This window comes from Setaria italica, chromosome IX (assembly GCF_000263155.2).
Source record: "Setaria italica strain Yugu1 chromosome IX, Setaria_italica_v2.0, whole genome shotgun sequence".
Classification (NCBI taxonomy): domain Eukaryota; kingdom Viridiplantae; phylum Streptophyta; class Magnoliopsida; order Poales; family Poaceae; genus Setaria; species Setaria italica.
The window spans coordinates 699,919-726,471 of record NC_028458.1 but is presented as its reverse complement, the minus strand read 5'-3'; the positions used below and the strand labels follow the sequence as shown (position 1 = coordinate 726,471).

Sequence of the window (26,553 nt, the reverse complement as noted above, 5' to 3'; positions counted from 1 at the left end):
TTTAACATTACAACTTCATGCTCATGATTTTTGCTACAACCTGTAGCTTTGGGAAAGCATCCTCTTGCATCAAATCAACAAGTTTCTTAGGATACGAAACATTGAGACAAACATCCAGGTAGTTTTGTTTTGAACCTTTGGTTACTGGACTTTCATACTTATTTATCTGTACCATAAATCGAGCAAATGAACTAAATAACAACAAATAGGTTACTGTTTGTATTAACCCAGCTAAGAAACCTTTTTTGAATGTACAAATATTAGTCATCCTCTTCATTCAGAAAAAAAGGAGTTACTAGCTTTGGAATATTCCGCATTCTTGTGTCTACAGATGCAGACATGTATGTTTTGTCAACATTAACAAAATTGCAGTGTGATCTTCGGTGCAGAACCTGGATATGGACTTGTTAGCCTTCATCGTGTTGGAATTCGATCTGTATGAAAATCATGAAAGGTCAATGCCGTTCTACAAGGATCTCCTAGGTGAGTTAGCTGTCTTTTTTGTATGTTGTATACTTCTGCTGTTCTGCAGTTGGTGCTTGTAAAGCAAACTGATGCATTGTTCAATTAATCAGGTCTTAAGGTGAATCCTGCTAGGCCAGCGGACAAGCTTATTCATGCTATGATTGTGTTATTTGAGCCAAACCTCGTTAGAACAGCCTATTCATGCTCATTTTGCAGTTGGCTTGCTAAATAAAATCATGCTTGGAAAAAATAGGTTTCCTTAAAAACGTGCATACGGTTTTAGGCAACAAATTTGTAAGTAGCAATAATTTTACACTCAGCTCGATAATGATGTTCTGGTAATCCATTAGAAAGATAGATTATTCTATGATAATGCAATTCATGCTGAAGGTGCAGGTTGGCCTCCTTGTCTACTCCTATATGTCTCACCATATTCAAAATAAATTTGGTAACTTTTACATTCCGTATTTCTTGCCTCTTTATACATGGTTATTGCCCCTGTTGGTATGGCCGGGCAGTATTTAAAGATTCTGAAATAGTGTTGCCATTAACAATTGGTTGAGATATGCTTAGCAGCTTTCTATGGTGAGAAGCTAATTTGTGTCATGTTGATTCTTAATTCCGTAGAGCAAGACGCCAAACAGCGCTAGGCCAAGCCCTGTTGCCACAATACAGGTGTCCCGTTAACTAAAGCAACCTTCTTGCATGTGTTTTGTTCTTTCTTTCATCATGTGTTGAATAAATCGGAGTAGTAATTTTGAATATGAGGTACAGGAAGGGAGGATACACACCCTATGATTTTAGTGCCCCCTAATTAGAGCAAATTATATCAAATAGCATGCATATAGTTCTTTTACAAACATAGTACTGCTAAAATTTAGCACCTGTCACATCGGATGTATTAAATATAGAATAATTATAAAACTAATTGCACAGATGGAGTCTAATTCACGAGACGAATCTATTAAGTCTAATTAGTCCATGATTTGATAATGTGGTGCTACAGTAACCATTTGCTAATGATGGATTAATTAACTTTAATAGATTCGTTTCCCGAATTAGCCCAGGGGTTCTGTAATTAGTTTTATAATTAGCTCATATTTAGTCCTCCTAATTAGTATCCGAACATCTGATGTAACACAGCTAAAATTTAGCACCTGGTATCAAACACCCCTTTAATCATAAGTATTGGATGTGCACATCTATGGTAATATCCTGCTTATCAGCCCGCACAGCGATTCTAATCATTTATTATTTTTCCCCTTTGTCAAGGTCACATGTTGTACTTGAGATTACTGTAAAGTAAAAGCAGAAAGATCAATCTGGCAACCAAGTCCTTTTGGGGAAAGCTTACCCTTGGTTGGTCTTGCGGGAAGGCAATAGCAGCTCCGTTTCTTTGTGTTCTAATTCATTTTTAGGTAGAAGCAAGTTGTAATGTTGCATTTTCATCTAAGAGTAAAATTTCAAAATCCTACACAATGAGGAAAAATAGATTTGCATAACTTTGATCCTATTCAATATGAGGTACATTGATATTTAAATTTATTTTATTGTTTCTTTTCCTTATTGCTAAAATTATCCTCTTCCAAGATTGCATTATGGGTTCTAATTCAAATTGTCATTTAGATTGCTAATTCTAGGATAAAATGGATAAGCTGCAAATTCTAGGATTCAGCCTTAGGTTTTCACCTTTACGATTGCTATCTGATTGCCTTAGGTTTGGGGCAACTGGAAAGGCAGTGGCACGTATATATTGTGTCAGTTGGAATAGGTGGTAGCTTTCTTGGACCTCCATTGCATGCTGCACCCCTAGAAACTTGCATGCATTTTGCACTGACATGCCTAGAAAATATTGTTTATTTTCATATCCAGAAGAAGCAGTAGAATGTGCAAAAGACGGCAGTTGAGATTAAATCTGCGGTGATGTATGTGGTTCTGTTGTTTGTAAAAATTACCTTTTCCATGTGATATGCATCTACTGCTTAGTGCTTATATTTGATTGTTGATATGATAGGACGCGCATAGCCGCCGAATGCTCTAGTATTAATAATTTGGGACGGAGGGAGCAGTAGCTAAGGGAAAGGTATATTTTTTAAGAAAATGTCACCCAGATTGTTTTAGAGATACTATTATACGAAACATAGAGGTAATTTTAACTTGTATATGCCTGGTTTACGAACTATAACCTTTTTTAATTTCAACACTTTTGGAACAAAAGTTAGGAGGTACTCAGAATCTGAGTCAGATATCCCCTGGCCAGTCCCCACAAGTACACTCCAACAAGTGGACACTGGACAACTTCCGTTCCAGGTGGCTGACATAATCGTTGCAGCTATATATAAAAGATGATAGGTCTTCTTATAGTAATATAATTGGATATAAATGAATGAGATAAAAACTGAGCTGAGATTCCAAATTAATGTTGTGAGGCCTTTTTTTTGGTTTAGAATTGAACGAATAAATTGAAAATTTTCATCGGATTGCATAATACTCCCTCCTTCCAAAATTATTGTTTCTACCAAAATTTGACACCTGTAATGATGAACCGAATTGATTTGATTTGGTTTATGATGTTCAAATCAATTTAATTTGGATTATAAGTGACTGAGTAACCGGGTGAGAAATTATACTTTATTCAGCTAGATTAATGCATTGGTCAGATACAGGTCATATGCATACACAACAGCCACGGTTCTTGTGACGCGCAACAGAGTAAGTTCTCAGCAGGATGAGTTTGGAGCAAAGAAGGACAGGAGACATACACGTGAGCTAACATGCCATAGTTCAAGCTGTTGATAAGGTCAATCAAGGAAAGGAATACTCGAGTTTTTTTTTTGAAATATGGAGATAGAAGGAAAGGAAAATTTCACGTGTTATGCAATGACCGAGCTTATCTAGAAAATAGGGTGAGTCAGTTATGTAATTAGATACAGATAAAAATCTGTAACGATCTAGGGAAGGAGATTTTGCTCCGACTGCTGGAGAGAGATATCCTTTTGACCCTCTCCCGAGAAGTATAATTGTAGTGTCAAGGCCGGTGTCAACACAATTTGTTTTAAAATGTGGGACTTTCAAATTCATACATATTGCTATGCATCTAAATATAGGGTTAAACCTATGTAGGTAGAAAAGCTAAAACTATCTGCATTTTGAAACGAAAGGAGTAGAGCAGGGAGCAGAAAAATAGTCTAAACAAGCTTTCAAACAAATTAAATCAGAACAAAAAATACTGAATCAAAAAAAGCTGAATAAAACAGTAAAGCATCCGTTACAAAATTTCATGAGGCGTGCCTCACGTTCATCACTCCATCCTCACCCAAAAGCTAAAAGGGAAACTAATCAGAAGAGCTAGGCGCCTGGGCCTGAGCCGGAGCGGCCGCCGGTGCAGAGGCCTGAGCTGGGACAGGCGTGGGGTGCAGAGGCCGGCGCAGCAGATCGAGCCGAGGTGGGTACAGGCAGCTCAGGGAACTCCTTGACGTTCAGGACCGGCGCAGGGACGCGCGCGAAATTGCGGCGATCGCCAGAGTTGCCGCGCTGCTGGTGGTACCTGTCACTGGCTGGGTGGTGCCTCTGCGGGTAGTAGCCACCATTGCCAGCGCGCTCCTGCTGGTATTGGCCAACGTTGCCGCCCTGCCGCTGCTGCTGGTAGCCGCCATTGCTTTGGTTCCCACCTTGCCCCCTGCCATAGCCGTATCCACCGTTGCCCCTGCCGTAATCGTATCCACCGTTGCCCATGTACCCATTCCGGTGGCCGGAGTAGTTGCCCCTCGGAGCGCCGTCGCCTCGGCCATTGTGGGCACCCCGTGGTGCACCATTGCCGTTGTGGTCACCAGCTTCGTTCTGGGCTGCTCTGCCATTGACCCGGGGCTCAGTGCTGTTGTCACGGCTGCCACCGTGGAAACCACCATTGAAGCGAGCACGAGCAGAAGAGCCATCTTCCTGAACGTAAGGTACACGGCTTGGTGGCCTGAACCCAAGGTTTTGGTGGGGGACAACAACCTGAAAAGTTGTCAAAGAAATATTAGATACCGTACGACACATCAAGTTGAAAGATTACGTGTTTTAATGAAACATCTACCTTCTTAGGTTTGCCATCCTTTGCAGCAGCATCCTTCCCCTCGGCCTGAACTACTTCCTTATTGCTAGCCTCCTTAACCTTGGGCTGAGCCTTTTCTACCTTGATGACAGCTTCCTCAACATCCAGCTTCCTTTTCTCCAACATCTGCAGGCCCTTAAATTCATCAGCAGTGACCTTCCTCGCCTCAGTTTTTGAGGCCTCCGAGGTCATCTTTTTCTCCTCGCGCATCTTCTCATACTCAGCAAGGGTCTGTTCAAATAATGAAGTTCAGCAAACGTTTGGCAAGCAAGAACTGAATGCATGGCTATATATATTCAGCGAGGCATTACCTTTTTCTCTTCTTCCAGTGGTTGCTTGTCTGCCGATTTCGAGCCATCTACCTCAGAATCTTGCTTCTTCACCTTCTCTGGCTCAGTGCCGCTGTTTTTCATAGCATTTTTCTTCTTCCTCTTCTCAGAGCCATTGCGCTTCTCCTTTAGGAAATGAGTCCTAGTTCCATTGTTAGGACCTTCTTGGGCAGCACCCCTGGCAATAAAACATTCATAAGTTTCATATAAAAATCATCACATCTACATAAGGAGATACAGATTTCATCTGCAAAATTTGTATAAGGATATTGGAATTTACCCAGCAGACTTGTCTGATTCAGAAGCAGGTACAACATCTGCATTATCAGCACTGGCCTCCTTTTGTTCCATGGTGGTAGCAGACGCACCATTCTCTTCAGGCTTTTCCTCAGCCTCTGTTCCAGCATCAGAGGACGCCTTCACCTTGGGCACGTACACCTTCTTCATCCTAAGCTGGCCCTGACGGTACCCCTGCCTATCACCCTTGTTGTAGTGGTAATGACCTCTCTCTACCTGCCTCTCATCATGGCCATGCGGGTAGTGCTCACCACCATCACACAGCTGTGCTAGATACTCGTCATTGTTCCCACCATAGTCGCTGCTGTAACAACAGCTGCCATCATCATTATTGTTGTAGACATTACCATTAACACCATTGTGATTGCTGCCAGGATCTACATCATTGGGCTTCTTCTCGTTGTCCTTATTATTCTTGTTGGGCAGAGGAATCTTATTCTCCTCATAAAAAGCATCTCTCTTCGGCCTCAATGTCTTCCATTCCTCCTGCCACAGTTTCTTCAGCTCCAACCACAGTTTCCGTTTCTCATCCGACACCTCCTTCAGACGGGCTTCATTCCCTGGTTGCTCCTTCAACTTTGCTTCCTCTCCCCTCAGTTTTTTCTGAGCCTCCTTCACCCTTGTCTGCTTTTGCTCACATATTCTTAGAGCTGCATCCAACATAAGCACGCCAGGGTGAGACGCGAACCAGAAAGAAGTGCACATGATGATTATAAATGACCATAAGATTAAAAAAAAAAAGTCGATCTACCAATCAGTAACAACGGCATAAAGGTAACCGAGTTGGCACATCTCTACTTACTATTTACTACGTTGGTAAACAGATCAATCGACACAATGCAAAGGGCACCACGCTAACTACATCCTACTATTGAGATATAGTAGATTTAATCAAACAAGATCGGGATTAGGAATCAATCAATATCATATAACTCTAATTACACTCAACTAGGAGATATAGTAGATTTGATCGAACAAGATCGGAATTAGGAATCAATCAATCATATATAACTTAACTAGCTTAAAATCCATAATGAATCGGACCAGCGCATGCATGGCGGCACACATATGGATTGACAGACGGAACACAAGGGATCGAACGATTAATGAATAAACACGAATATATATCAACAAGATAACAACAAGTCAATACAACCCAAAACCAGGGCATGCGAGGTCGATAATCCAATCTAGAGAAGGGGGGGAAAAGCGCACGGCTGGTACGTACCTTCGTCGAGCTGCAGCTTGGTGTAGTAGGAGTACGACTTGGGCTTCTCCTGGACGGCGGGCTGGGCGGGGTCGGCGGCGTCGGCGATCTTGGCGTCGACGGCCAAGGTTTTCTTCTTGCCGACGACGACGGACACCGCGGCGTCACCGGACTCGCCATCCGCGAGGTCGAGCAGGTCGAAGTTGTAGGTGGCCATCGCGGAGGCGGCGGCGGCGGCGGCGGCGGCGGAAACCCTAGCCCGCCGCCCTTCTACCCTAGGCTAGCTAAACCCTCGATCGAAGAAAAGGCGGCTGGTGGTGGGTTTGGTTTGTTCCCCGATGGTGGAGGCACACGGCGCCTTTTATAGGGCCGGGGCCCGGGACGCGGCCGTTGGATCGCGTCGCCGAGTCCGCCTCGGAGCGCGCGCGCTCTCCACGTCGGATCGGATCGGATCGGATCCGTTTCAGGAGCGTACTAGGCCAGCCCGCCCGTGTTAGACTCCAACCAATGCTTGTGCACGATCACCACACCGGCCAGGACTCGATCTTGACACGACAGTACATGAGCACCAGGACTCGATCTGGCTGGCACAACATGCACGTACTCGATCTGGCTGGCAGTGTACGATGATCGAGACGGGCTCGTCCACGAACTCCATCACAGATGCTGTCGCAATTGGAGGAAAAAAGGAACTCTGATGCTTGCCACGCGGATTTTATTTTAAAGCCAGGGTGCACAGCCTGACACGCTCGAGATCCATCGTACGTTTTCTGCTGCAACGACCGTACGTGGATCGTCGACGACCGGCGACATGGTGGGAGGCATCGAGGCGAGCCCCAACATGTGGGCTCTCCTCGCCAAGGACGACCCCGGCGACAGCGAGGAGGCGGCGGCCATGGCCAGCAGGAAACTTGACGACGGGAAGGCCAAGGACAAGCAGCAGCCTGCGCCCAGCGGGGAGAGCAGCGGGGTCGGCGGCGACGCTCCAAAGCACGGTCGCAAGGACAAGAAGGCGAGCAGCAGGAAGCAGAAGCAGAAGCAGCCGGCGGTGGCCAACGGCGAGCATCAGAACCAGGAGGAGATGATGGAGGGTCCGGCGCCGGCTGTGAGCACAGAAGGGGAGGCCAATGACGACGACGGCAGCGGCTACAGCTCGGATCAGTCCGGCAGCGACGAGGAGGACGATGGCGGAGCGGCGGGTGGCAGCTGCTGCCGAGGGTTGCTCCGCGGGCTGTTCCGTATCGCCGTTTTCATGGTCCTCGCTGCCGTCGCTGTCAATGTTGCTGGCACCGCCGGCGGCCGTCCAACCTGATCATAGACGACGGCGAGTCGTAGAAAGTTGCATGGTCTTAGCAATGCGTTTTACTGGTCGACAGCCATACAGATTATTGCATGTACACGTCTATTAAAAACTAGTATTTATTCAACAACCTTATTTCAATCATATGGATCTATGCGTCGCTCTGTATATGCTCTCAATTTCTTATTACAGCTGTACTTCAATCGTCATGTGCATCACGCAAGAACACTGTACTTCAATTCCGTATACCTCACTTGAACAAGGCTTCGATCTCTCTCTGATATTTGGCTGTCACTTTGTCCCTTCTTATTTTCATGGTGGGTGTCATCAGACCATTGTCGATCTGGATAGAAAATAACGTCAAGCTTGCAGCCAAGAGAATTTCTCAATTATAAATATATGAGTGAAAACTTACTGTGAATGGCTCATCAGCAATCATGATAGGGCCGATACGGAAAGAGCAATGTGCGGTCCTGAAATTTATTGACAGAAAATACTTCAATGCTTGCTCTGATTTAACTGATAAGTGTCAAATAATCAAATCATATATCAAATTACTATCATGAAATAGTGCCACGTGCAAACAGAGAAAATCCGTGTATGGTTGTACAGGACCAAATCAACAGAATCACATGTACCGCTTTTTAATTCTGTTGTACTATATGTTTTAAGATTCCCAACAGTAAGTAAGAAGATGGCAACAGAATGAGAGAAACAACAACGGATCAGGCAACTCTTACCAGATTCTCAGCTCATCATATAGCATATTCATGACCTTATCTTTCCCTAGTTCACCATTCTCATCAAGGATGGACTTCCTTTTTGCTTCTGCCAGAACTTCATCATTGTTGGGAACTATTATGGCACCAAGACGCCGTTGATCCTATGCAAAGAACAAAGGCAGGAACTTTGTGACTTCAGTCTTTCAGTGGCACTAATCTATTTATCGTTGCTGTACTGTATCAAAATCTAAGCACATCACCAGAAAGAAGATAGTAAGATAAATTTGGTACATGCACATGCAATGCAGTAGCAGTAATACCAGATAGTTTCAGATAATGGCATGTTTTTTTTTTTCAGAATATTTCCCCTAGTAGCATCAAGAAAAGATATGTGCCCACACATTTTAAGGAGCCTAAATTGATTGTACTGATGATTACATATCTTTTACCTGGCCAATCACAACTATCTGATTAATCAAGTTACTCCTGCCGGCTGCTTCCTCAATCTCAGCAGGTTCAACATTTTCACCTGCAAATGAGATGGTCAAGTCCAATAAAAAAATCATATGATATCCAACTAGACTACCGGTGTGCAACATCAAAGACCAAACAGTAGGTTGAATAATAAATCATAAATAATCGAATTTATATAGTATATTACACTCTGAAAAAAGGAGAGACTAATTATAATATAAACCTGTAGATAGGACTATTGTATCCTTTGCACGCCCTTCAAGAACAAGCATCCCTCCACACTTGCGACTTGGCCCTACGGCATGGTGAGGTACAATCCAACCTATATCTCCAGTGCTGAACCAACCCTCTTGGTCCAGAGCTTCATTTGTAGACGATGGGTTCTAATAGCACACAAAAAATTATGAGAGAAAATAGCCCTCAAAGAAAGCTGAACAAGAAAAAAAATTATTATTCTGACCATGGTGCCTTAACATGGGTTATAAGATTTGTTATAAGATTTAAATATCTTGGTTCTTAATATCCATTTCACTATTGGCTATATCCATCAGACCATAAACACCATACTGAAGGATTAATATATTAAGTAAAACATGAAATTATAGGAATATTACAGCTCCTTGTTTATCAACTATTTACCAAACATTACAAGTTGTTAATAACTGTGGACCGCATCCATAGTTAACTATAAGTACAAAAAATCTAAACCATGCTCCACAAAGAACCAATTAATTCTTATGAAGAGTAATGATCAGTTCATTTCTACCAAAAGGAATTGTTAACTTTACTAGCAATATGTTAATGGAACATCAGTACCATCTAGTTTAGATTTGGCAATTAATTTGTATTCAGTAAAGGAAGGAAGTAGAACCTTATAGTATCCCTTCATAACTTGCGGCCCTTTAATTTTCACAATCCCCTTTGAACCATCTGGAAGCACCTCACCGGTCTCTATGTCGAAGACCTTGATTTCGGTATGCTTTACTGGATGGCCAACTGTGCCAAGAACCTTCAATTGACACAAACTACTAATGTTAGAAATATCATATGTAATAAATAGCAAACAGTATGAATGACTGTATCCATTCAAGTGTCTCCTCATCTTACATTACAGAATGGTCGTCTAGCAGCAACAACAGGAGAAGTCTCAGTTAGACCGTAGCCGTTTTGTACTTTAATGCCAATGGCCTGAAAGAACAAAACATTGATAAAGCTACTCATATTTTAAATAAGAAGTTTCTTGACAACCCTTTACCTCAAAAAAAAATTATCAACTCTGTACCTCAAAAAACTTATCAACATGCATCGGAAGACTGCCACCACCACTAATACCAGCCTGCAAGTTATCCAGAAACCATGTGATTTATTAAGTGTTTGTTAAGATAGGAGTTATCGAAGCTCAACTTACACTCAAAACTGCATGGATTACTTGTCAAAATGCAAGGATCAATAATGTAACACAAACATAAGAATAAAAGAAAAATAAATTTACCTTTGAAATCCCGATTGCTGAATGAATTTTCTTGTAGACTAGAATCTTTGCCAGATTATGCAAAGGCCACAGAAATGCAGCAACAAATCTTGCCCACAGCCACTTTACCATATAGACGATGAATGATGGTTCAGCAGTATTGTTTGATAAAACTGTTCCCTTTCCAATGGAAGAGGAAAAAAAATAGGAAAAGGAAACTGAGTCAAGCAGAGAAAGAGACCACAAGTAGAAATAACTAGAGGAACTTCTAGATCATCTGGTTAATAAAGAATAAAGAAACAAAGTATAGCATCTTTAAAGTAAATTTCCCTGAACATAACATAAGTAACTTATGCCAACTCGGTGTCCAGACCTCATAGATCTTCTTTGCCTCCATATATAGTAAGCTTATCTTGATAAGTGAAAGAGCAATAATCTTTCGAGCAGCCGAACTGGAAGAGATCTGCCTATGAATTGAACTGTAACAAGTGAAGAAGAAGATTAGGAAATGGCCAAAATACTTTCCATAAAGTGTCACTACTCACCACTCACTACTCACAACCATTTAATGGTAAAAAATAGTTGCAACCTACATGTAGCAACATCTGGGCACCACTGCGTTATTGAAATGAATTGTCCCTTTTAATGACCAATCATTTCCTGTAGTACGTATTACAAAGGGATACTAAAGGCAAATCTAGTCATATATTTTAAATATGTCAAACATTGATATTTTTAATATACTGACAGACAAGTTTTAGAAAGTGTGTCGCCTATAAAGCATCAAATAAAAAGGAACAGAAGGAGCAGTAGAAAAACTAACCTGTACAAAGTTTCATAGACCAGCGGCACTGATATAATATACTGAGGTTGGTAACGCTGCAAATCTTCCTATCAAAGAAGATAGAAGAAGATGTCAAAATGCCCTAAGGAACTTCAGCATCTTCTGCAACAGATAAACAATAGAAATAGTGAACAGCAACACAGATTGAAATGTAGAAAGGAGTTCTGCAGATTGCTGCATGCTAATACAAGATCTGACCCATTTTGCATCTTTTACTAAGCTGATAAAGAATAATACAGCATTACTCATGCAGCAGAGCACACAAAATACACCATGAGACCACATTACTAGGTGCTTTGTGCAGAAGCCTACTATAGTAAGCATCCTTAATAACATCACAAGGTGATTAATGCTGAAACTATCTATAGTAAGGTAATTTATGTTGAATCATACGAAAATCATACCTTCAGGTACTTCACAGTGGTGTAAACTTGCTGGATTCCGTAAGTGAAGATGAAGTACTCACAGGCACGCTCATATGCATGCCATGGTGGAAGCATGCTTAGGAATCTATCACCACGTTCTGCCGGTACAATGTCCCACAAATTATTTATCTGTGGAACAGAACAGCATAAAATGTGTATAAACGAGGAATATATCAAACATAAAACCTAACAGGGTGGATATTTTAACAGGGTGGTTGAAAAATTTATAGGCATTCAAGGAAAAAATATAGTATTAATTAGCATGAGTACGTTCGTACCATAGGGATTAAGAAATCACATCAAGATGAGGGGGGGATGGTAGCTATTACACATGGCACCACCATCACTTTAACCATCTTAGTTAAAATTGTAACGTTTTTATCTTTACCTGGTGCAAGAGATTTCGGTGGGTAAGCATTACGCCTTTTGGTGTGCCACTTGTTCCACTAGTATATATAAGTGTGGCGACATCTTCAGGGCTAATAGTTTCAAACACATCTTGCTGACCTGACAAATAAAAAACAACAGTTCCATTGACCTGCACAGTTGTGAAAAGGAAACTGTATATGGGTGCGAGTTGACTACAAGTACCAGAGAGTATTGAACATGCAATTTCCATGCTTTGCCAAATTGTACAAGACTACTGGCATAATCAATCTACTGCACGAAATAACAGTATCATTGAAGAAAAAAGAATTTATGGAGGACACAATGAACCTATTGCATGATACGGCAGCATTATGTCATCGAAGAAAGGAATAATTTTCTAAGAATTAAAAGTTATTTGAGATTTTTCACTTATTCTTATAACCTTGAAACAAACAAGAACGAAAATTTAGTGCTGTTCTTAAATCAACAGATTCCAAATGAGTGCTGCTTAGCAAGAATCAGTTCAGACGGGCAGAAACAAGTTCAGTGTTAAGGTCCTGATACAACTAAATGATCAGGTCAAGCATTAAATCAGAGATTTATTAAGGACCCTACATCCTAAATATCACAGGGCACGAACTGAGCTAGGTCTGGGTGTACAACCCCACCACCCAGGTTCAGGTCCTCTTCGACTCGAATTTGGGTGCCCATTTTTTTCTTATTTACACGATGAGAATACTACAGGGCAACATAACTTATGAATTTATTGTACTTTATTTACTGCTAGAAACACTGTAATAACAGAAGAAAGTGTTCTTAAAACCACAGTTCTTAAAGAAACTGAACTGTCAGATGATTGTTAATTATGATCCATACTACATTATGATATCACACAAGAGGTACCTTGCTGGCCAGAAAGAAACAGTGCATTACGGCTTTCTCGACCAAGTTCGGTTATATCCTTGTAGCTGTAAAGTGGTATATCTTTCACAGCTTGGCTATCTATAGATGATTTGTCACCCCAAAGTAGCATAATGAATCTTGGATTAATCCTCGGTATGAAAGATTCTGCAAGCCGGTTAAAGAATTGAGGACTGTCCACAACAAGTGCAATGCTGTGATGGGGAAAAACAATAAATTCATAATCACGACATGAAAGTAAAAAATATAAACAAATATATGTACTGAATACCTTCGCAAAAAAAATATGTACTGAATAAATATTATGGAGAAGAATAATAAACCAGTAATAGTACTATAATCTCTCTGCCTACATTTCCAGAGTTCATATGATACATAATTTATCAAGTTTGATGAATGAATCTGCTTTGCGTATTTATAAGTTGTGCAATACAATGATATTGATTCAGTAAGCAACCAGTCTTAGACTATTCCATTGTTAAGTTCAACTGTTCAAGATGAAACAATCCAATTAATATATCTGACAACTGACATGCATATTTCTTGGGATATAGTTTCTGATAACCTAGCATATAATAACAATAGCACATTGCAAATGTTTTTGCCTACCATAGATATCAAAAAGCAAGCAGAGTCACATGCTAGAGTAGGTTTATTATAAGGTTGACTATTTGATCTCCCTATCGATAAGGATGCTGCAGTTCATCCAGTTCTAACATTAAGTCTAGCTGGAAAACAAAAAGGCAAACTTGCACCCGCAGTGCATATCCCCTAAAAACCAAAGCAGAACCAATTGAAGAATTAAATTACTAGCCATTTTAAAATTAATGCTCATCTATAGAGGCCTGGCTTGGCTGTATTTAACAGAAACCATCTCTTTTTTTTTTCTTTTATTACTATTATAAGAGAATTTGAGAGTTGAAGTCTCATAAGGCCATCTGGATTCTGGATTGAAGGAGATAAAGTACCGCAACTTCATTTAATGCCATGTCAGGCTGGAATTCCCTACAGCTCTAACCCCGATATGGCAAATTCAATTATGTAAACTCCGATAAATGATTTCAAGTTAAGAGATAATTTAATAAAACTCACCTTTCTGAATGAGTGTATATTTGATACAATTCTTCATCGGACGATCTTGTTCCTCTAACAACATTGATAGCACCAGTTGCCATGATTCCTGCATATCATGTATTAGTGACAATCATCAATGGCGAAGGAATCTGCTCATGTATTGGACAATAGTTACATGAAACTATCTAGATAACTGACATAACAAAAATGATATACACATAGCTAAGCATATAAATGCACAGAACACATAGTTACCATTGTACTGTGTAGCTTTAGGACACATCTTTATCTATTACTAAAAAATCAAGCCCAAGCTGATATTTTGATGCCTAGTTTCTGTGACAGTAAAATGACATATCTAAGGCACTGCTGATAAGAATGCTCCAGCAGCAAATATCAGGAAGGTAGGAGCCACAGAACTATCACCAGAAAAGTAACAATAATGGGGAATCACAATGCATGTTACCATCTCAAAACAAAAAAAAAATATGTTACCTTGATCTGCAACTAGCCACCGACATGAGTTGTCAGCAAAAAGAGCTAGCTTTTCATCTGGAGCAACACCAATGGCCCTTAGACCTTGAGAAAAATCCAATATTTCTTGTTCAAGCTGATAAGAACATGAATTAGCAATTAGGTATCTTACATTTGTGACCATTAAAGCTCTGAAATAAATGTAACTGTATATTCTATATGTGATAGGGAAAATGAATATGTTTAGTTGATGAGAATGCATGACACAGATAGAGCGGTGCTCATTGTTACTATCTGTGTGCATCTAAAATAAAATCACACAGAGAGCCTCGGCGGATTTAATGTCTTTCAGACTCATGTTCTTTTCCTTTAAAGGTGATTATTCAGTAACGGAAGAACAACAACATTTATGAATTGCCATCTAAGTTGATCTCCTGTTTTTAGTCTTAGATCATCAAGCATCAATTTTTCGTATTGGAGTCAAAGATGTACCTGTGTATATGTCCATTCTGTCGGCGGTTCATGGTAAGGATCTATTACAGCTACGAGGTCAGGATATTTTTCTGCCGCTGTCCTCCAGATATCTGGAACTGCCTTCCATTCATGCACAGTCAAATCACTTCTGCCAGGCAATAGAACACTCTCAAGTAGGGGAGAGCACTTTCTACGAAGTGGGTGTTCAGGCTGCAAAGTGGATCAATGCAAGTTTGAGGCAAAATGTCTTATAATTTGAGTGAAGACTCAATATTGCCCATGCGGTAATCCATAAAACAAACTATTCATGCTTCACAGGATTACTATTTGCAACACATTACTTGAAGGTTCCCACAGTTTCACAATTTGACGCATGTACCAGCAATTTTCACAATCCATGTAGAACAATGAGACCAAATACACAATGGCATGCCTATGCCTGTAACAAAATCAAGCTTCCCACAAGGCTAAAAAGAAACCTCTATACATCAAAAGGGTCCAAATAATAAAGCCCGCAAAGATAAAGAAGAATCTAGACATAAAAAGGACCCAACTAACCCGGGATCAGGATGATAGGAACGGCTGTACCATCTCATCTGCCCCCCGACCGCCCCCCAAAATAATTGACATGGGTGGAACTGCCTAGGTCGATCACACTCGCACAGCCGATTTTAATAATGACGACCTCAACACCTAGTGCACGGAAATTTCGGCAAGCGATCAAAAGGTGGGTCGAAATTAGGTGGCTCCTCCAAAAGCATTGCTGCCCCCGAGGCAGAAAGGGGATGGTACCAGTACCGCTGCCAGGTAGGGATCACCGGGGAGACTGAACCTCGGGCGCCCGGCATTTATAGCGCACCGTTCGGATCGCGAATCGCCGCAGCTTCCCCGGCTCGCCGGAAATTCCCACTCATTCGGGAAATTCTGACGAAATGGTAACGAGCACTGACGTTCTCGCCCGCCTCAACGCGGAGCACGACGAGAAGTAGGAAAAACAAGCAAGGGGAATCACCGCGAAACAGACGAGGTGGAGAGCACGCAATAAGCTAGAACTTACCGCGGAGTCGGCGGACGAAGGCGTCGGAGAGGAGGATGCAGCCGCGCACCGGGGCATCGCGGCGGGGCGCCGATGGAGGAGGCCGCGGCGGTTGAGGAGCGGAGAGGGCGCCCGGCGTGGGAAGCAGAGCCCAGCCATTTGACCGGACGAAGCAGCGAGCATCGTGCCGGCGGCGATCTAGACTGGACACCCCCGACGAAGACGACTCCAGAGAGCGAGCAGTGGAGACTGGACTCCTCCTCCGGAGTGACGTGAGCGAGCGCTCTGCTGCTGATCCGTCTGGTTGCTATATCGATGAGGTGGCTCAGTGGCTGTGTCGCGGCGTGCTGCCGCCTCGGCCTCGTGCTCTTCGTCCCGACGCGGAGGCATCGAGGCGAAGCGCCCGCGGCCGATTGGATGATCTCATCTTATGTGTCACAATGCTTTGAAGAAATAATTAAGATGGCGTTTTGGATAAACAAGAATGATGATGCATGGTTGGTACGTCTAATTTAGCTTAGCAAATTTCAGAATCAAGTTCAACAAGAATTGTGCCATAATTTTATATAATTTTAAACTAAAAATAGATAGAGCTGAAATGCAAATTTAAGAACCAGGTTCAACGAGAATTGTGCCATAATTTTATATAATTTTAAACTAAAAATAGATAGAGCTGAAATAGATTGCGAAGGAGGGATGAGGGTCGTGCCTCGAAACTGAGCTACCATCTACCATCTACATACTCTCAACTCAAATAAAGAAGTTGTTTTTTTCTTCTTCTCATAAACCTGCAAATAAGGCTCTGCTTTGAATGCAATTAGAGGATGCTTCAAGCCTCTCAACAATCCAGAACATCGCTGATTAAGAATTATACGGTACACTACAAGTCTACAACAATAGGTACATATGGATACCTCTCGATTCACCATATCCAAACAACAAAGTACTAGCAGCATTGCAAGTTCAGAATATTGCAGCCATTGCAGAGTGAAATCAGAGAGCGAACAAGAAAACTGAAATACCCAGGGTCAGGAATCATCTACAAGACTACAACTGTAGAGACCAATCAAAATCAACAGCTACAACTTCTCCGATGACTGCTTCAAAATTTTGTTTGTGCTGAAATACAATCGAGGTTTATTGATCTATAGTAGAACATCGAATGAAAAGGAGCCATGTATATTTTCTCGGTAAACAAACAGGTATTGTACAACCCATGGACATGGGAGCATCTAATTTTAACCTTTGCGATGTTGGTGCCATCCAAAAAACAAGCATTATGCTGGCAACAATTTAATTATCTGTCAACGAGGCCAATGTGGATGTGTGAAGCTAGCTGGGATCAGGAGAGTTTCATGTTCTTCAACATGCTGCTGATAAGGGGCGCCTTTGATGGAGCATGTTGCTTGTAATTCTTCAACAGGGCTTCTGCAGCCAAGCTCTGCAGCTCAGAGCCCTCTTCCTCCTTGTTCCTTCCTTTGGTCAACTGATTGATTGCCGAAGTACACTGTGGGTGTTTAAGGTATGCGTAAGAATCACTATTGGATAACAGAAAGAAGCAACTGAGATTCTCCAAGTTTACCAGCACCAGTATGGCCTTACCAGACATACACCAAAGAGGGCTCTTGTATTCTTGCCTCCAGTCAACTGGATCGTTGATGCATAATACTTCTTAGCTGTCTGAAGATTTTCCAAGCCACCCATAGTGTACAGAACCTTCAAAACATAAGTATATACACTGAGCGCAATTGCATTAAAACAATCAGCAGAACTACATGCGGGTACAGTGCAAAATCAATTATTCTTCCCATTGAATCTTGAACCAAGATATGCTTATGGTTTCTTAAGCACTAGAATGTTGCATGCACCTGAGTAATGTGGGAACGTAGGATTGACTCTAAATTGGAGTCAGAAAGACAACACAAACAAACAGTGAAATCATAAATATGGTGGCATATAAGTATGTGAAATAATTAGCATTAAAACTGGTCGCTGGTGGAACCAAGTTGATTCCCTAATAGTTTCATCGCCCTCACAGTTGTTACAAGGATGCAATGCATTGGATCTACTGCGAATTACAATCAATATCTCAAGAAAGTCATCACTGTGAAGCACAATATGAAACAAAACAGATGTCATATCAAGTCCTTTTTTCTCAATATATCACTAAGTACCAAGTTTTAATTCTCTTGAAAAATCCTACTTCATCAATAACTTGGCAAGTTTTATTTGATTTTGGATGTTTCATTTTCATATCTTTATGATGTTATTAAACCTTTGCTTGGTAGCAATGAAGTATCCATCAGAGGGAAATATTTGACAAAATAATGAGAAATAATTTTACAGATTGCAAAATATATTTTTCATTCATTCTTTTTGCAGAGGGGCTGCCTTTTGAGTTGTTTAGATTACCTCAGCATAGGCTATATGATAAAGTGGAATGGTTGGGTGGGCTAATATTAGCTCCTCATAACAAAAAGCAGCTTGCTTGTACCTGATAACAAATGGAAACAATTTAGTATCATGCATCCCTATCTATCAGATTATGTCGAATGCATCAATATTGAACGGCTTACATTTGTAAGGAAACATATGTTTCAGCAAGTTCTCTCCAGGCATCATGATCAGACATAAATCTAATATAAGAAAACAGTTAAAATGTGTTACACCAAAAGGACTTCGAGATAACTATATCTTACTCCTAAAACAAAGTGGATGTAGCTACTTACAGTTCCAGATACTTATTGAGATAATCAACAGCTAACAACATATCGCCTTGTGCTTTTGCAATAGCAATCTTCCTCTTGTGGACAATCTGCAAAACACAGAAGATAACCATTCGTTGTAATGTAAAATGGCATCAGATGAGGTTTAAAAAACTGTGAACGTTAGGATTTGACTGGTTCCATTGGCAGATTGCACTACTCTTGCACACCATGTTTTGAACATGAAAATGAGATCATCAGAACTACAATGTACCATACCTGATCAAATGGATTGTTTTCCAGGATTAGCGCATAGGCTCTTTCAGCTTCAGCCCATTCACCCTTTGCTTCAAACAGAAGAGCTTCTAGCCGGGCTACATATTAGGACACATTCAGTTCAGCATATGCAGAAAGATGACCAAGTGCCAGCATCATATAATCCACCAGATGTCAAGTCTTTTGTACATATAATACAAAATCAGGAATTTTTGGTCTTAGATGTATACATTTATTTTTTTATGCACTATGATTAAGAACTCAATAACCAAATCACATCACCACCAATCTCCAAGTATCCAATTGCCCTCTTTCTTACCAAGCACTTAATTACAACATCGACACTTTGCCTTGATGCATTAATCCAGAGTGCAGGTATACATGTTTAACTTCCCCCAAAAAAAAAAACAAGCTCACCATCACTGAGTTAAGCATACACGGAAAGGTGACAACTGACCAAAGTACTAGAATGGGATAACTAGGCAGATGTATATGCAAATATTATTGAACTAACTATGATTAGGTACTCAATCCTTAGCAACTTATCATATCACATTCAAGCTACAAGTATCCAATTGTCCTCTTTTCTACCAAGCTCTTAGTTAAAACTTTGTCTTGATACATTAATGTAGGTGCATGCATACTTGTGTGACTTCAAATAAACCAAAATCCAGACCTAAAGCTTGATTTGGGACCTTCAGCGGTTCTTGCCAGGCTTTATTTACAGGGATGAAACAACCTCCATGATGATACGAATAACGCGCAGATCTAAATCTAACGCAAATAGTTGCATCTCACAGAAATATGGCAGAGGCTAGATGATATATTTCAAAGTTTCTTGTCAAGTTAGCTAAATTCTCGATCAAGCTATATTTATGTTGAAATGAATTCCTCCTTAGAAAAGAACTTATAACAGCATCCGGAACATAGTATGTTAGGAGCCATAATTTTCTCACTAAAGCTGAATTTCAGTAACAGCACTTACCAACTCGAGTGCTCCCAGGAAATTGGTTTGAAAGGACTCCAATACAGTCCTGCAGATCCATCAAAAGGTTACTAGACTAAGTAATGCCACCACAGCATCAGAGTACAGGAGCTTGAACCAGGAAGCATCACAGATGAATGTCAGAGGTTACAGAAGAAGCTCACCTTTGCCACATCGAGACGCTGGCAATCCATGGCTGCCACGGCCACCTGCTCATAAAGCGTCCACTCTGCATCAAAAGAAAGCAGGCACACGTTTACGACCAAAACATAGGAAAGAGAGAAGCTGCGAACTATTTTCGCAATTCAAGTATCAAAATCACAGTGACTGGCTGACTGCGAAAGATCCCGCAGAGACATACTGCAATCTAAGCATCTAACGGATGGAATTAAGAAGGGTTTCAGCCGGGCAATCCAAATCTACCGCACCGCACGTACGCATAGACAGGTGGATCGTGGCGGCGGGGATCTAACCCGGAGGATGCCGCCGGCGAGATCTATGCATCTACAAATCGGGACCACGCGGAGATCAGTAAAAAGTGAGTGGAGGGCAGAGCGCAAATTACGTTCCGAGGCGAGGCGGGAGCGCGCGGAGGCGTCGTTGAGGAGGTCGAGGCCGACGCGGAGGACGTGGGCGGGGCGGCGCGCGCGGAGGCGGCGGGCGAGGCAGAGGTACTCCCAGGCGCCGCCGCCGCCGTGCTCCGCCTGCTCCTCCAGGCGCAGCAGCCGGCGCTCCTCCTCCGCCGCAGTGGCAGCGGGGACTGCCGCCGCCGTCGCAGCCGCCATCGGGGGTGTTGACTCGGCCGGGGGGGGGCGGCGGAGCGGAGCGGGGCACGAGCGATTGGTGTGGAGGTGGCTGGGCTGCGTCGCGGCACTGCCAGGGGACGGAGGAGGAGGAGATCGAGGCGAAGCGGCCGCGGGTTAATTTTGGACGCTTGATCTCGTGCGCCACATGCTTTTGTGGCCAGGCGTGTGCGCGGCTGCCGATTCTGGCATTGCGTGGGGTTCCAAACTTCCAACACCCAGCAGCCATCCACGAGAGATCAAACCGGTGAAAGTTTGCATTATTGGGAGTGAATTTTGGTGTCTAAGAATTCAGATTTGTCGTGTGTAGATCATCGAGGGCTCAAAGCAAATAGAAATAGGGCATGGTATAGCTAGCTAGTTCTATGTTGCATCGTCATATTTTAATTATATTATTATCTCAAATATATATCCTGAGCTTCTTTTTTTCACCACAGAATTAATTAGGCGGGTCCATTGTTATTCTCTACTTCATTAGTTGCACTAGCATATATTTCCTTCTCTAACAATTCATCAAATCAGATTTGCATATACGTATTTGGAACAGAGACGACAAACAACTCTAACAGTCCAACAAAATAAATTTTCATACATGTACTGGGAAATTTTTGTTTAGGAAAATTGTAATTTCAACTAATATAGCAACAGAAACAACAAACAAAAATGTATTTTATGAACCCCGTAGTATTTAATATATATGTGCATAATTACTAGAACAGTAGTTCAATGTGAGTGTATGACTATGTGATTCGTAAAATAGATTAGATTAAGAGTGAGATTGAAAGGTACACTTGAAATAGAGACATTTTCCATAAACTATATTAAGAATTGAAATAGAGACATTTTCCATAAACTATATTAAGAATCAAATTCAGTTATATTTCAAGAATTGGACTTTTTTATATTTCAGGAATTGGACTTTTATTTAAAAGTTAATATTTCTGGAGCTTTAGTTTGGATCCGAGGGGTGTAGAGGGGCTTAAGCCCCCCCCCCCCCCCCCCCCGCCTCCCACCTCCCAAAAAAAGACGCACACACCCTAAATATGAGGTGAGATAACGAAAAGAGCCCCCAAGCTCCATGGTAGAGAGAACCAGCGAGAAGAAGTGCGGCGATTTTCCATACACAATTGTGTGTGTATGTATATGCAACCACAAGAAGCTTGCTTCAAATTAAAATGTCAATATGATTGTTTGCATGCTGCTACAGAAAGTTGTTACTAGACTAAAGAGTTTCATTAGAATTGCACAAATAAGCATTTTTTGGCTAATAACAGTTCTCCAAGTTCGTCATCGTATAGATTATTGAGAAATTTTTTACACTATGTTAGAGAAATAGAGCACGATGGTTGTGACTTTATCAAGCTAGAGTAGAGGAATTTTATACACTATGTAAAGGTTGAGGTAAATAGAAATAGAGTAATTCCTAAATATACATACCTCAATATCCCTTTTCAATAAATCAGTTGGACGAGCATGTTGTAATTTTAACTTATGTAACGAAAATATGTGTTTATGAACCTCAATAGTATCTAAACATATGTCCATTATTATTTGAATAGTGACGCAATACAAGAGTGTATGACTACATGAGTCTGTTTTGCAGCTCCTTTGAGAGATTGGTGAGGGTTTAAGTTGGAAAACCCACGTGAAACAAAAAAGTCATTTGTGATAAGCTATAACAAAAAACAATTTTTCCTTTGTTTTGGTACCAAATTTGGATTCGAAACTTGAATATTGCAGAAACTTTAATATGCAAAAGAACCCTCCTTTATAAGACGATAACTTGATTGAGAGAAGTCTCATTGCACTAAGAACAACACTACTCACTTAGAACAACGATCTTCTCTACGACGAGACTTTGAAGTAGATAATGTGGTTATATGTGAAAGGGTGTGTTTGGAATAGCATGCGCATCAAATCAACAAAACCAATAGAAAGGGCGTGTTTGGAATTAAAATGTCAACATAATAGCTGCCGCTGGAAAGGCCAGCAGCTCCACCCCAGTGAACACAGCCAGGTCCTGGCCAACTACCGGCTCGCCCGTCCCAACCGTAGGCATCCTTGAGCGGAGTCTCGAAGAATTCAAGGATGCACAGCCTGCCGGAGCTAGCCCAGGCCGACGATGTGGGGCGTCCCGAGCCGCCTAGCTCCAGTCAGGTGGGTGGTACCTCCTCCACACGCCGCACAGCTCCGGCTTGTGGCCGGTGAGGGTGCCGGAGAGGTCAGAGACGCACGGGAGATCGTGCTCGTTGAGGCCGAACCAGAGGTTGAGCTCGGGGACGTACTCGGCTTTGCCGAGGATGGGCAGAGTCCAGTCCCCGGCGCGGCTCCACTCGCCGCTGGCGGTGTCGAAGCAGTAGGTGCCGGCGCCGCGCGAGAAGGAGACGCAGAGGTGGGAGCCGCCGCCGAACACGGCGTGGGAGCGGATCCGGGTGGTCTCGTCGTCGAACCCGGGCTCGAGGACGAAGGGCGGCAGCGGGAGCGAGTGGCGGTGCCAGACCTTGTCGAAGCAGAGCTCGTCGGGCTTGGCGTAGACGATCGAAGGACTCGAACTGCCCTTCTCTGTTGTCTGGGCGACTTCTCCACGATGTAGAGTCTGCCGCCGCCGCCGCCGCCTTCTCGCTCGTGTCGGGGTCGGGGACGGAGAGGGAGATGGGGAGCCACTTGGGAGCGTGGAGGCTGGGCATGGCGAGGACGGAGCGCAGGCCGGCATCGTAGAGGAAGGCGAGGCCGTTGTTGTCCGTGCAGATGACCTTGCTCTCGGAGAGGCCGAAGAAGAACACCTTCCACTCGTGGTGCTCGGCGAGAGAAGATGGGTTTGGGTGGAAATTGATGCTCGCCGGAGGGATCCCGATGCGCTCCATCGACTGCAAATCCAACTTCTTCTGCTGCGCTGGTGTCGTGGGGTAGAACAAGCGCTGGGTCGGGAGGTCGATGCGGTGCAGCGAATAAATCCCGCGCTCGCAGTTCATGGTGACGAAATTCAGAAACCGCCGCTGGAGGCTCATCGTCGATTGGTTATCAGACCCCGGCGACGGAGCAGCCGGCCGGCACTTGTCCTGAATGGCTGAATCCTCCCAGTCTCGAAGGCACAGCCCCAGGGATATTCAGAGCACAGCCTCAAAGGCATGCTGTGCTGACTGACCTATAGAATCCGGACTCGTGGTTGATCATCCGGAGCGCCCGTTTGCCATTGCCGTCGTTTCCACAATCCAGCAGCTCCATCCCAGTGAGCACAGCAAGTTCGTCAAAAACTACCGGCCTGCCGGAGCCGAGGCTGACGATTTGGGGCATCATCCCGAGCGGCCTCAATTCAGCTAGGCGGCCAGTAATAACGATTCCCCGAGACGGCGCACAACTCCGGCTTCTCGCCGGTGAGGGGCAAGTGCTCGGCCTTGCCATACAGCGCGGCAGCATCCAGTCGCCGGCGTGGCCCCACTCTCCCGCGGCCGTGTCGAAGCAGTAGGTGCCGGCGCCCCCGAAGGACATGCTGAGGTGGGAGCCGCCGCCGAGCACGGCGTGGGAGGTGACCCAGGTGTGCTTGAAGCCGGGCTCGAGGGCGAACGGATCTGTCGTGTATTCATCAAGCCGACGCAGATGGAGTCCTGGGCGGCTACCGGCTTGATGTAAACGAGTGCCGATCAGGTCGGCACGTGTCGATGATCCTGGATTGAACACCGCAAGCCCGGTCTCCCACGGTAGCAGCCGCCGTTGACGACCCGTGATGCCGACGGCCGATTGTTGGGAGAGCCGGCATGTTTAGATCCGAAAGAAAGGAGCAACGTAATCTGTATGTACAAAACAAGATCGATCTAATTCCTTCTTGAGAAACGACTCACCCGGCTTAGGAACTAGATGATGTTGACGACTGCCATCAAGCTTGTTGGGAAGGATTTCACGATCACCCCCTACTTGGCGCGTCAACTGATGGATTTAACGATCGGCAGTCTACCTAGGGGTACCCAAATGATTGATTTGTAGGCAGAGAGGATCGTAAGATCATGAACTTGATGGTAACGCAAAGCACAAGACATAGAGATTTATACAGATTCGGACCGCCAGTGTAGCATAATACCCTACATCCTATTTTGGAGGATTGTATTGCGCCATGTGACTCGGGTGTTGCTTGTTGTGTTGAGAGATTAGCATTCCTACTAGAGGTACCTCTACCTCCCCTTATATACTCTGAGGGGTAGGGTGATATGGTAAGTTTTCTAGTCGGTTACTATAGATGGTATCTAGTTGGATTATAACATGTCGGTCCAGTCCATTAGTGATCGGTTGGTACTTCATGAGGGTACTTAGGTATCTATAACTGTTAATGAATATTTCTACCTTTACAAAATTAAGATGTAGTTTAACCTAGTGCACTTTCCTTTTGTCACCCTTTGATCGTTAATATCTTTTTTATATTAAAATATTCAATACCATAAATTTTTTACGCTCCTCATAAATATTAAACAAATGATACTGCATGCGTTCTATAGATTATTATACTAAGTGTTGATCGAAGGTTAGAAAGTTTGAATATTTGGTTGCGTGCGCCTTAAAAGAGGAAAGAACTATGACACGAGTAAAATTATAGTGGACAAAACTTCGTCCCTTGTCATTCTTTATGGGTGCGTTTGGTTTGGAGACAAGATGGGATGGGACGGTGCCGTCTCTATTTTTTGGGATGGGATCATCCCGTCTGCTGTTTGGTTGAGAGGGATGAATTCATCCCAGTTTTTTGTTTGGTACGATGGATTGAAAACGAGGGACGGATGGCTCGGGTAACACCGTTAGCTGCATGTGTTTAGTGGGACCCACATGTCATATATGGGCCCACATGTCATCGTCTTTTCTTTTTTTTTCTCCTAACCCGTATCTTCTCCAACGCTCCCTGCCGCCCCAAGCCGTGCCGCCCCCGCTGGAGCTCCCTACCGCCCCCGCCGGAGCTCCCTGCCGCGCAGGCCGTGGGCACCGGCCGCGGCACCGGGGGCGCTCGCCCCGCCGGCCGCTCGCCCCGCTCGCCCCAGGGGCCGCGGCGGAGCTCGCCCGTGCCGGCCGTGGCGGATCTCGCGCCCGCCGGCCGGGGCGGAGCTCGCCCGCGCCGGCCCCTCCGCCCACAGCTCGTCCGCCGGCCGGGGCGGAGCTCGCCCGCGCCGGCCCCTCCGCCGGCGGCTCGCCCGCCGCCGGGGCGGAGCTCGCCCGCGCCGGCCCCTCCGCCCGCAGCTCGTCCGCCGGCCGGGGCGGAGCTCGCCCGCGCCGGCCCCTCCGCCGGCGGCTCGCCCGCCGCCGGGGCGGAGCTCGCCCGCGCCGGCCCCTCCGCCTGCGGCTCGCCCGCCGGCTGGGGCGGAGCCCCACCGGTGCAGACGGCGCGTGACGGGGGCGAAGTGGGATGCCCCCGTCCGCTCGTTTTGGTGGGACGGGGGCTGTCCGCAACGGAAGGATTTATGTATCCACTTCAGGACCGGATCGGAAGCAGATCGCCGGACGTACAGTACACAAAGTGGGACGTATTAGCGAGTCTGGATTGCGCGACTAGACCGATGACACACTAGTACTAGCCAACTCATGTCGATTCACATGATCTGTGGTTACAGATGTGTGGTTAGTTGGATATGGAACTGTCACCCGATCGAGGGAGGTGGTATCAAGCTAACGAGCATACAGTGGAATCTAGAGCCGTCGCAACAGAGTCTAAGTGGCATGGTGAGCGAATTACCAAACACCGCCGGTCCACAGAGGTGGTCCTGTATTCCGCTCCATACCGAAGGCCCGCCTATGCGTAGCACTTCTGGAGACTTAGGAACCTGATTCGCCC

General features: G+C 43.9%; 3 protein-coding genes across 3 annotated transcripts; all 3 read right to left on the bottom strand.

Moving 5' to 3' along the window:
- Positions 1 to 3,688: 3,688 nt before the first annotated feature.
- Positions 3,689 to 6,775, bottom strand: LOC101758230. Its single transcript, XM_004981005.2, has 5 exons — positions 6,416 to 6,775; positions 5,171 to 5,837; positions 4,873 to 5,068; positions 4,544 to 4,792; positions 3,689 to 4,464 (listed from the first exon to the last, which is right to left on the bottom strand). Exons 1-5 carry the CDS (start codon positions 6,609 to 6,611, stop codon positions 3,814 to 3,816), a joined length of 1,959 nt encoding a protein of 652 aa, XP_004981062.1. The 5' UTR covers positions 6,612 to 6,775; the 3' UTR covers positions 3,689 to 3,813.
- A 951-nt stretch (positions 6,776 to 7,726) lies between these two features.
- LOC101757813 (probable acyl-activating enzyme 16, chloroplastic) lies at positions 7,727 to 16,353 on the bottom strand. The gene is made up of 18 exons (XM_004981004.4): positions 16,000 to 16,353; positions 14,961 to 15,152; positions 14,490 to 14,604; positions 14,013 to 14,100; positions 12,903 to 13,114; positions 12,019 to 12,137; positions 11,610 to 11,759; positions 11,185 to 11,252; positions 10,735 to 10,840; positions 10,383 to 10,541; positions 10,173 to 10,226; positions 9,998 to 10,078; positions 9,762 to 9,899; positions 9,114 to 9,273; positions 8,866 to 8,945; positions 8,435 to 8,577; positions 8,110 to 8,167; positions 7,727 to 8,037 (listed from the first exon to the last, which is right to left on the bottom strand). The coding sequence occupies exons 1-18, from the start codon at positions 16,159 to 16,161 to the stop codon at positions 7,945 to 7,947; spliced, it is 2,178 nt and encodes a 725-aa protein (XP_004981061.1). The 5' UTR covers positions 16,162 to 16,353; the 3' UTR covers positions 7,727 to 7,944.
- A 623-nt stretch (positions 16,354 to 16,976) lies between these two features.
- LOC101757411 (ER membrane protein complex subunit 2-A) lies at positions 16,977 to 20,866 on the bottom strand. Its single transcript, XM_004981003.4, has 9 exons — positions 20,510 to 20,866; positions 20,109 to 20,173; positions 19,945 to 19,993; positions 18,963 to 19,057; positions 18,708 to 18,793; positions 18,555 to 18,614; positions 18,391 to 18,472; positions 17,581 to 17,694; positions 16,977 to 17,485 (listed from the first exon to the last, which is right to left on the bottom strand). The coding sequence occupies exons 1-9, from the start codon at positions 20,727 to 20,729 to the stop codon at positions 17,321 to 17,323; spliced, it is 936 nt and encodes a 311-aa protein (XP_004981060.1). The 5' UTR covers positions 20,730 to 20,866; the 3' UTR covers positions 16,977 to 17,320.
- Positions 20,867 to 26,553: the final 5,687 nt, after the last annotated feature.

Excerpts from the sequence above, each read along its gene's own strand:
- LOC101757813 (XM_004981004.4), bottom strand. The coding sequence starts at position 16,161 with ATGCTCGCTGCTTCGTCCGGTCAAATGGCTGGGCTCTGCTTCCCACGC. Across the intron at positions 11,253-11,609 it reads CCACTGTGAAGTACCTGAAG|GAAGATTTGCAGCGTTACCA; the intron begins GTATGATTTTCG and ends CTTCTTTGATAG. Across the intron at positions 8,578-8,865 it reads AGATAGTTGTGATTGGCCAG|GATCAACGGCGTCTTGGTGC; the intron begins GTAAAAGATATG and ends TTCTTTGCATAG.
- LOC101758230 (XM_004981005.2), bottom strand. The coding sequence starts at position 6,611 with ATGGCCACCTACAACTTCGACCTGCTCGACCTCGCGGATGGCGAGTCC. Across the intron at positions 5,838-6,415 it reads CAAGCTGCAGCTCGACGAAG|CTCTAAGAATATGTGAGCAA; the intron begins GTACGTACCAGC and ends TGTTGGATGCAG. Across the intron at positions 5,069-5,170 it reads GAATCAGACAAGTCTGCTGG|GGGTGCTGCCCAAGAAGGTC; the intron begins GTAAATTCCAAT and ends TTTTATTGCCAG.
- LOC101757411 (XM_004981003.4), bottom strand. The coding sequence starts at position 20,729 with ATGGCGGCTGCGACGGCGGCGGCAGTCCCCGCTGCCACTGCGGCGGAG. Across the intron at positions 20,174-20,509 it reads CTCCCGCCTCGCCTCGGAAC|AGTGGACGCTTTATGAGCAG; the intron begins GTAATTTGCGCT and ends CTTTTGATGCAG. Across the intron at positions 18,794-18,962 it reads AAAACAATCCATTTGATCAG|ATTGTCCACAAGAGGAAGAT; the intron begins GTATGGTACATT and ends TGTGTTTTGCAG.